Source organism: Egretta garzetta, unplaced genomic scaffold (genome assembly GCF_000687185.1).
Source record: "Egretta garzetta isolate BGI_Z169 unplaced genomic scaffold, ASM68718v1 scaffold598, whole genome shotgun sequence".
Classification (NCBI taxonomy): Eukaryota; Metazoa; Chordata; class Aves; order Pelecaniformes; family Ardeidae; genus Egretta; species Egretta garzetta.
Window position 1 is genome coordinate 359,146 of NW_009260621.1, and position 10,606 is coordinate 369,751.

General features: G+C 44.5%; 1 protein-coding gene across 1 annotated transcript in view; it reads right to left on the reverse strand.

The window, feature by feature from the left end:
* The window catches only part of ACBD6 (acyl-CoA binding domain containing 6), an 85,724-nt gene that overhangs the window by 36,085 nt on the left and 39,033 nt on the right, over positions 1-10,606 (reverse strand). Inside the window, exon 6 of the mRNA XM_035900741.1 lies at positions 9,426-9,515. Coding sequence (XP_035756634.1) covers positions 9,426-9,515 — 90 coding nt within the window. The remainder of the gene's footprint in view (positions 1-9,425; positions 9,516-10,606) is intronic.

Sequence of the window (10,606 nt, forward strand, 5' to 3'; positions counted from 1 at the left end):
CACCGAGACCTCTGCTACCCCTCACTGGAGGGGATTCCTGTTCACATGGATTTCCAAAAGCCTTTTGATACATCCTCTCAGCAAAGGCTATTAAATGATACTGTCGTAGAGCAAGAGGGAAGGTCTTTGCACTGCTTGATAACTGATTACAAAAGTAAAGATTGAATAGGAATAAATGCCCAGTTCACACAATCGCTGGTGATCGCTGGAGTCTCTGAGGGATCTGTGCAAGGGTGTGGGTTGTTCAACCCACACAAATGAACAGGGGAAGCAGGCTGAGAGTGAAGCATCCAAGCCTGTGAAACCAAAAGCTGCCTGTAAAATGCTGCAAAAGGATCTCAGAGTGACAGGGTGAAAAAAACGCAGATGAGATTCAGCGCTAATGAACACCAAGTAATGCACATGTGGAGAAACAATCTTTAGTCCAAATCCACAGCGATGGGCTCCGAACTAGCTATTACCTCTGCAGAAACAGATCATGACTTATAACAGACAGCTCTTTTGTAACAACAGCTCAGTATTCAATGGTAGTTAATAAAAGGCATTTGAAAAAAAAAAAAAAAAAAAAGAGGAAATAAGAAAACATTATATTGCTTCATTAAACCTCATACTGCACTTAAAGCTTGGGCACTGAGAGAAGTGCTACTCCCTTCATCTGAAAGGAAATAAGAACTAGAAATGATTCAAAGAGTGACAAGGAGGAGCAAAGTTACTGAGCAGCTTCCAAATGGGGCAGGATTAAATAGATTAAACACCTCAGTCTGAAAAAGAAGTGATCAAGGAGAATCAAGGAGGCCAATAAAGTCAAAAGCAGGACAGAGAAGGTAACTGAGGGAACAATTACTGTTTCTCATTACACAAGAACGATGGGCTCTCGCATGAAATGATCATGGCAAGTGCAGAGCAAATGCACAGTTAAACTAGAGAACTCCCACTGGCATAAAAGGTTGGGAATCCAAAGAGGGATGAGAGAAATTTATCAAAGAAAAATCCAAGATAATACCAATGGTTCACAAAGCCTCCAAGCCACAGAGTCTGGGAAAATATATGAAATTACCACTACATGCTTACTCTGTCCCCTAAGCATTCACTCTTCCCTGCCGCTGGAGACACGATAGTGAGCTAGAAAGGCTCCCGCACTGACAGTTATTCTCATGGATGCAGAAGGAAGGTTTATAAATTGAGAGGCAGGAACCTCCTAAATTAGCTTTGCCATTTTGAGTGCCGTTTTGCCACTTACAATCCATGGAGCCAAGAAACAGCTATGATAATCAAAAATCTTATTTAAAATCTAAGCAAAATAAACATAAAGAGTTATTCCCCCGACATCTAAAGTGTTAGAACAATCTTACTTAGGAAAACTAACAGAAGTATTTTCCACCAAAGACCGCAAATTCAAAATGCCTCAATGATGCACTCAGAACTGGGTTTTTTTGTTGGTTTTTGTTGCATGGGGATTTGTTTAGTTTTTTTTTTAGAGCAAAGTGGAAGAGACAACTGCCGACAACAGATGAATACAAAATTCCATTTGGAAAGTAAAACCAGACTTTCTCATATTGAAAAGTCCTCAGGGAGAAGGTGAGCAGCAGAATTTAACTCCTTCAAAACAGGGAAAACTTCTTCAAGAGGCTGAATGCAAAAAAAAATAGATGTTCTAGGAACCATCTCTCCTGAGCAAAGAGTAGCTGGTTGCTTGGCAAAGGTTGTGTCTCTGGCAGGGAGAGGTGACACCAAGGCTATAGGAAATGAAGCAAGGCTAGAGACCATTCCTACGGTGATTAGAGACCATTCCTACGGTGATGCATTCACCTGAAAAACCAGCTCGCCTGCCAGCGGTATCCTGTTTGCCCAGTTAACCTTAATGAGGGGCTAAAGCATTTCCAACAATGACTTCACAAATTACAGGTGTTTTAGCACATGCTTATTTCAAAGACAACCCGGAGACAGAGACAAAGGGGCATGGGACCACCCCAGGTCCTCACAGGGAGGCATTCAAGGTAAGGTTCTTCCCTGCCTCTGCAAAGACGTATAAAGACAGCAGGGAGTAGGATACCTGTTTCTCTGCACCAGAACACACAACAGCACTGTGGTGGCACCTGCGCTGACCTCAAAACTCACTGCTGCTGGCCTCTGTCTGCTGTGAGCATTGGCAGAGATCGCAGCCGTTACACCACAAAATAGCTGTGCTGGTCAGGCATGGTAACAGGCACAAGGCTCCCTGATGCAGAGGGTGGTCGCTCCCTGAGCTAAACCCATGCGCCTACTGCCAGACTGCATTCCTCCTGCACCAGCACTGGCCAGGGAAAGTGCCTCCCTCTGTACAACAGAGCCCTCAATACAAAGTGATGCCCACAAGCCATGCAGGCTCACGGCAATCCACTAAAATGTGCTGCTTGTCCTCAGCCCCCGGCTTTAAATCCTGCATTTTGATTACCCTGAAAGCAGCTTTAGATTTTGAGGGTAAAGCAACAGAGACCACTGCTAGCCTTTTCAGGACCAGCTCCTGGATTTCGCTTTTCAAACACTGGTTTTGCACATAGCGATTGAAAGGACCGTATGGACCCTGAAATCACTGCTGGAACAACACAGGAGCCTGCAGTTGTTTTCTCGGCTGGTGAGCCTGCTTTGCAGGCAATGCTGCACGCGTACTGCCTGAGCAAGGGTGCCAACTGCTTTGCTGCACCAGCAATGAAGCAATGATTCATATGCCTACAGGGAGCAGAAGAAACAAAGACTGTACATGTCAGGCTGGAAGATGGGAAGAAACAATGCAAAAAAGCCCAGCCTGCACAAGCAAAAGGGAACACCTCATCGTCTGCACAACTTACAGTTTGTGTTGATGAGGCTGGAGGTGTCTTCAGAAGCTGAAGAACAAACCATCTCTGCATCTCCCAGCATATATTTAGAGCTGCAAATATTTTGCAAATGTTTCTGCTGAAAGGGACTTTTCTCCCAGTAGGTAAAATCAGCATCTGCTGAGTGGTGACCATTTAACATTCAACTTGCTGCCAATCTACATTCCACTGAGAGACCCGCAGGAGAGACATGGAGCTGTGCCACTTCTAATAACTGTGTGACTGGCACCATGTCAATGCTTTAATGTAGAAAGCTACCCTCTGTCACTAAGCAGATCTCTCCTTTCTTTTGGCTAATGGCTTTCACACCCATTGGCAACAATGTCAAGACTGAAGGGGTATGAGCCTGCAGAGTCTTCTGAGATCTGCTTGGCAAAGCTGACTACAGTAATACTGAGACAGGGACTGGGGGGAAATGGGGGCGTGGGGGTATAAGGAAAAAAGGAAACTAATTACTGTGGTCAATAGTTCTGCTCTCATTGCTTTGCTTTTCATCTTTGTTTAGTGTCTTCGTCCGCTTGCCACTGTACCTTCCCAACGCAGCAACGTTCGATTCAGCAGTACCTGCGACATCCTTTGCTTGCTGCAAGCGTAACTACGCCAAACCCTCTGCAGCAGTCATCAGATCCAGGACAGGGTCCCTCCTAGCTTTGTGAGCCAGGCTTTTAGTATATTTAGGGGGAAATTTATACCGGGAACATTAACTGCAAGGGCACGAGGCTCAGACATTTTCCTTTTTCATCTCGGCCAGGTTTAGAGAATGGCCGTAACAGCAGAGCACTTGGCAGCTGGCATCCTACCTACAAGGGTGTTTGCGCCTATCAGCTTGCAGCAAAGGTGGTGGGCTGCACGGACACGCACACATATTCACTGGGGAAGGGGGGAAAGCTGTGTGGATACAGCCCGTGGCCTTTGGTCCTCAGTTGGAACAGTCAAGATGCCCACACTTATTTCCTCAACATCTCCCTATAGGTACAGAAAAATACGGGCATGACCTGTATTCGGTGCAGGAGACAGGGAAGGGATGCATGTTTGCTGAGACCAGCTTCATTTTTAAATGTCTATACAACACCTCCAACATGAGACCCATGCAGAGACTGAAGCAGATATTCTTGCTGTGAAATCCAAATGAACGAGACTGAAAAGAAAAAAACAGACAGTGACAGGCAGGCAAGCAGGCCTGACTTTTCCTTGCTTCTTTTTATCCAAAACAGACACAATCCTTTCAGGGTCAGGCAGGAAAACAGACAAACCATCCAAATAAAACAAACCCAACAGACAACCAATCTTAGCAATCTTCGACATATCCATAATTTCTACTTCATTTTTAGCTAATGGGGGAAATTAGTCTTTGGATAGTTGATAAAAATCAACCTGTCCCTGCTGGGTTAGTACCATGATCTGTGGCCCAGCAACTACTTCTAGCACAATTGATTTTCCTTTTTGGCAACCAATAGGCCAGTCAATAATAATGTTGTTTGAGGAGGATTGAGTCATGAGGGAGATGAACACTCCCTGCCATTTATTATGTTTGTATTGTCTCCATTTGAAAAGATTTTTTTCTTTTTTTTTTTCCCTCCAACGAGGGCATGAGTGAAGGCATTACAAGGGGACAGCTACTCCACGTCCCCATCTCCAGAAGCCCTCTGACTCATAAGAAAGACAAACTGGGGTGGCACCCACATTCCTCCTGCTACTCTAGATGTCTTTTAGAAAAAAAAAAAAAAAGAAAAAAAAAAGAGAGAAAAAAGAATCCAGCTAACTCAAACCCACATGCTAACAAGCACGACTTCAGACAGCTGTGCAGCCTTGAGTGAATTGGGACAAAATACAGATACAACATTGGCACCAAAGAGCAACCAACTCTGCAGACAGTACAGATGCTAGATGCTTTTCACTGACATTACTGGTGTATATGAATGAATAAAATAAAATCCACATATACTAGCAACAGATTTCCTAACCTGATGATTTTCAGCTTTGGTTCTCAGGATTCCTTGTCAAACCCCCAAGGGTCCATGGGTGACCACGGAGAACTTGCTGACAAGTGGTTTAGAGTCTCAATACAATGATCTGCACCTTTACTAGGAAAGTGAGAAGTCAGCAAATAAAAAATGAAGCTCAGTTTTTTCATCCTCGTAGTCACTATAGCACAATTTTAGCACATACTAATGATTACCGTAACATTGATAAGCTCATTAATAAAACTGCACAATGATGTAGTTTAAGTATCATAAAATAATATTTAGATACATTTTAACTCAGCTGCTCTACCACATAGATACGTAAACAGCCCTTAATTATCCTGTGTGTCAAGTGATAAGTTTCTACTTACAACTAACAATATTTATTTTAAAACTTGCTCACATGGCCAGATAGGGTTGAAAAGCTTTTTCAGAGCAAGCTGACTTGCGTCAACCACTCCAGGACAGTTCCCCACATGCTCCCAAGGGCACGCCCTGATCGCACAGATTATTATTTTGGAGTAAAGAGCACCCACAAATGGAACAAAGTGCAGCCACAGAAAATCAGGAGGAGAGTCTACGGTCTACTGTTTTCATGGTGCAAATGAGAGATACTGTTTGTCCTTCTCTCTCTCACTGGACAATTACTAGACCATGATGCCCTTCACCTTTCTTAAAACAGCACTAGTGATTTGTATAGCTGCAATGCTCCCTGCGTAGGATGTGCAATCACCTGGGGCCTTTGCACTGGAGCACAGGATCCTCCTTTTCAAGCCGCCTGACTTGCCTTGCTCTTGCAAGAGGAGGTGACCAGACCAAGACCCTGCCCCAAGACCACTCTTCCATTCAAGAGCACTGAAGCAGTACAGTACCCTGTGTGTACGCTTCCCCCTAAATACACTAAAGGAGCTCCTCTGAAAGTGGGAACAGAGCCGAGTTCTGCTCTCTCCTCCACACTGGCACTGCACCACCAGATACAACTGAGGACAAATAAAAGTTTTGGACCAGGCCAGCTCGCTCCTCCTGGCACAGGGAACACTGAGGATGCCATGGCACAGCTGCAGGGGAGCGTGAAGCTGGGGTGCAATTCTGCTTGGCTTGCAGTCAGTGCCTCCCCTGGCCCCAAAAAACCTACTTTCCAAGGCCAGAGAAAAGATGGCAAGGAAAAACTCTCCCTGTAGGGGAAAAAGGTTTTCCTTTGTTGCTCATCCTCTGCAAGGAAAACTTTTTCACGTCTTCATATATTTCAAAGCTAGAAATGGATATTATAATCATATGGCCGAGCTCCTTCATAACCGTTATGTTATAAATATACTCCCCTTCCTTTCACTTCATCACTCAATTAAAAGCCCACATTTTAGGCAAACAGTTCCAGTGGAAGGAGGCTGTTTTCAGACTAATCCCCAAGCACCGGGTATTTCCAGCAGAGCTCCAAAATACCATACCACCACCCACTTTGAAATGGCCTCCGGCTCTGAAGGTTTAGGTAATTCAATTAGACAAATGCCCCTTTTCAACGAAGTAGAGAAGCCTGTTGCCTTTCTGTATCCCCTTGCCCATGGCAATCGCTTACCACCTCTTTTCAAAAGCGCTATTAGAGCTAATTATGAACAATCAGAGAACTCAATGGCTGCAGCTTTTCAGTGACATTAGTGAACCACCCTTCCGAAACTGCAGTACCACTGATTAAAACAAAAAGCACCAACGCTGGACCACTGCAGTCCAGGAGTGCATGATTATTCCCAGAATCAAAGTGGTTCTGAACACGCTACAGGAATGAGCGGAGCCAGGCAACCTCTCCTCCTGCTCCCAAGCTGTCTCTTTATCAGCAAAGAGCAGTAAGTTGACTCTTGCAGAGCCTCCAGATCCAGAAACTGCAAGTACTTTGACAATAGATAGTACAAAGATAACTAAAATAAGGCAGCAAGAAATTAGTAAGGCACATCTATAGGCACAGTGAACTGGTATGACTTGCATAGGTGACTGGTATCACCTAGCAGAGCACCACCGTCACCGTCTGCTTAGGGCAGCTAAATCCTTTAGCACGCTCCAAGAGAGCCAAGAGGGAAGAGCACATACTAAAAAGGTAATGGAAAAGAGCATAAATCTGTCATGCTATTTGACTAACTTTTTAGAAGCATACTAAAACACAGGCAATTTAAAAAAAAAAATTGGTCTATAACATTTCTCTCCGTCCTTACCTGCTCATAACCCTCATAACCCCTAATTTATCTCTTACGCTGCCTGCATGTAGGTACTGCTGCAAAATTGAAGTAGTCAGAAAAGCACCTGAGGACCTGAGCGGTGGGTGGAAATCACAGAGGCTGCTTGCACACCAGGCTCTGGCAGAGGTGCTGCAAGCAGCCAGCGAAAAGAAACTCTACTGAGAGTGAGCACATTGCTCCAAAATACCAGTGCCACTGATTCGAGTCACCAGAGATTCCCTTACACTTAACCCACCGTTCTTTACAGCCTACGCATTAACTGATGGACTTGATGATCTTAAAGGTCTTTTCCAACCTAAATGATTCTATGATCGTGCATTTGGTAATGCATAATAGCGGGCGCTGTGGTGTTTATGGCCTGTTTGGAAGCCAGAGTTTCTCCCTCTCCTTTTTTCTTCTGGTTGCTCTTAAAATTCCTTCTGCTCTTGCTTTTGATGTGAATTCTTACAGGGTAAAGGTCAAAATTAAAAAAAGAGAAATAAACATTAGGTCACAAAGTCTTGAAATATTATTGCAATTTATATATGGTTGAGAATAAAAATGTGTCTGCCTTCTCTGGGAACACACCTACGTGCGAACAGAGACCTTTACAAAAAATTCTCCTTTATTACCTGGGGGGGGGGGAAAATCAAAGATTGATTTTCTTTTTATGGCTATTATTAACCTTTTGTTACTGGCCAAAAATAATCTGGTTAGAAAATGTGCAATACATCAAAAAGAAAAAAAAGAAAAGAAGAATTTAACAGAAAATTAATGTTCAGCGAAAAAATAAGATGACTCTCCCTTCACCCTTTTCTTCTAAGAGTCAGACTTCAGCTCCAAAGAAATGAGACAAGTGCCACAGAGAAGCGACTTTTCAGACTGCTGCAGCGGTACAGCATCCCTGACAGAACCATTGCCAGGGCTGCCAGGGCCAAGAGGACAGGCAGGCGTCTGATCCGACTCCTCCCTGATTTCAGTGCCAAGCTGCTCCCGTATGTATCCAACACGTCACTCACCAGCTCTGACTGAAAGGTGATGGTCTAGTCTGACAGTGGGGCACGCAAAGCCCCCTATCTGTAGTAGCTCCACTGCTCCTCTTCTACGGAAGGAAAAACTCCTATAAAATCCATTACAACTGAAATCCCCGGGGTCTAAGCATGAAGATACACGTCTCACCAGCTACCGCAGAGCCGTGCTTCCTAATACCCATCCCATCAGCAATTCTGCCCAGGCAAGGGCAAGAAATACTTTTTTACAACTCTTTAATGTCTGTGTAAATACCAACACAGCTATTTGTAGCCTGTGAACACTACAGGTCTGCTGAGAAGCCTGCAGATTGCAATTGTGCTTGAGGTCCACCTCCTACCAATTTCTGAAGCATCTATCGCAAGGCTGCTTAAGATCTCACTGGTCAGAGCTAGCAAATTTGTCAGCAAATTTGTATCTATGTCCAAGCAGGGCAGGAGAACAAAGCCAATGGGTCACACTAGTAAAGAGCAGTCAATCATAATTTGACAGAAATACGTTGGACGATTATTTCCGAACACGACTGCATTTACACGGGTCAACCTTTAATTACAACAAGCTGACAAAACTAGGAGCATTGAGTCACGAGCATAGGCAGACCCAAGCTGGGCTGGAACGAACCACTTGCAAAGCGATTGCAGAACCAGCACAGTTCACGGCCTGGTCTATTAAGATACCCTAAAACTGCTGCTAGTTAAGCTCAGACATGTGCACTGCAAACTGCAGTGGCTAAAAAGCTGCTTTACATTCAGTTAAGTCAAACTGTGCTAGAAACGGTGACCCCAAGGGGGTGAGGTGGGGATGTGGGGATGGAAACGGCACAAGCTGTTCAACTCTGCCCTCAGTCATCACTGAGATCCTACTGTAGCTGTCACGTGCCCACTGTGACCTGAAGCATCACCTACCCCTGCGAGGTGCTCTGCCAAAACCAGGCATTTATGGATTCCTTTCTGCTAGGCAAAGTGGGATTCTCTTCCCATTAGTCCACAAAGTTCTGCTGAGAGTGTGGTGCTACAAAAAATACACTGGAGAAAGCACTTTATGTAGAAAACTACCAAACACCTCATACGCAGGAAATCCCTCTTGCCATCAGTACCACAAGTCACACTGGAAGCCACAACCAGGTGATCAAAAAAATTTATTGCAGGGAGGAATTTCAGCATGAACTGAAAAAGGCCCCTTGTGACTATGTATTTCATGCAACCAAATTCTGTTATTTTTCCCGGGTTACCTTTTCTGGATGTTCTTCTCTCTGACAAGTGCTCTGAGAGAACTTGCTATGGAGTTTTGGAAGAATTCTGTTTCATGCAAAACATTTGGTCAGGGGGCTACATAACACATCAATTAAATTAATTTTTTTATCACTTTCTTACCTGGCTGTTAACATCGGCAGCGTGCTGTAGCAGTACTGAAACCAGCTCCTTGTGTCCTCTGTCACAAGCCCAGTGGAGCAGAGCCCGGCCCTGCAACATCCAGGAGAAAATTAACAAAGCCAGCAATAAAAAAAAAAAAAAAAAAAAAAAAAGAAAAGCACAGAGAATCACAGTCTTACTGTGAAGTATGAGTACCAATAATAAAATTAACACAGACTTTTTAAAAAACGTACACTAATATGAGTATATAACATACTATTGCTCCTGTTTGGGACTTCAGAATAATGCTAGAGAAGTTAACAGTGACACGCAGTTCAATTTTTTATTAGTTTAGAATCAACGCCACAAGCCAGCAAAAATTTAGAGGGGAAAAGCAGCAAAGCTTGAAAAACAGGAGCCATGACATGATTTGTTTTCCTATATAGATGTGGGATTTTGACACCTCTGACTTTTCTGGGAGCAATGACTTAGACAGTAAGGGTACAATTTTCAGTGCTGCTTAAGTCACTTGGACACCAAGTCCCCAAAAGCTCATTCCTCTGGCGGGTCTGAAACACTCAACCCACAGGCCCTGCCTCTGCTGCAGCAGAAGATTAAAACTGGGCATTGGGGCAGGCATCACCCACAACTGTCCCCCTTTCAGCTCTGCAACATGGGCTGCTGCTTCCATGCCTTCAGCGCCTCCCAAACCTCCACAGTTTTCTTCCCTTTCCACAAGTCTCTGCAAACCTGAAGTCTCTCTGCATGTCTCTGCCACCACGCGGGGAGATGCAATGGAAATTCAGATCTTCCTGCCTGTCAAGGACATGGGAAGTAGCTTAGGACCTCTCTGAGGGCTGGCACGCACATCTGAGTCATAGAATCATAGAATGTTTTGGGTTGGAAGGGACCCCTAGAGGTCCTCTAGTCCAACCCCCCTGCAGGAGCAGGGACACCGCTAACTAGATCAGGTTGCTCAGAGCCCCATCCAACCTGGCCTTGAATGTTTCCAGGGATGGGGCCTCCACTACCTCTCTGGGCAACCTGTTCCAGTGTTTCACCACCCTCATTGTAAAGAATTTCTTCCTTATATCTAGTCTAAACCTACCCTGGTTTAGTTTAAAACCATTACCCCTTGTCCTGTCACAGCTGGCCCTACTAAAAAGATTTTCCCCATCTTTCCTATAGGCCCCCTTTAGGTA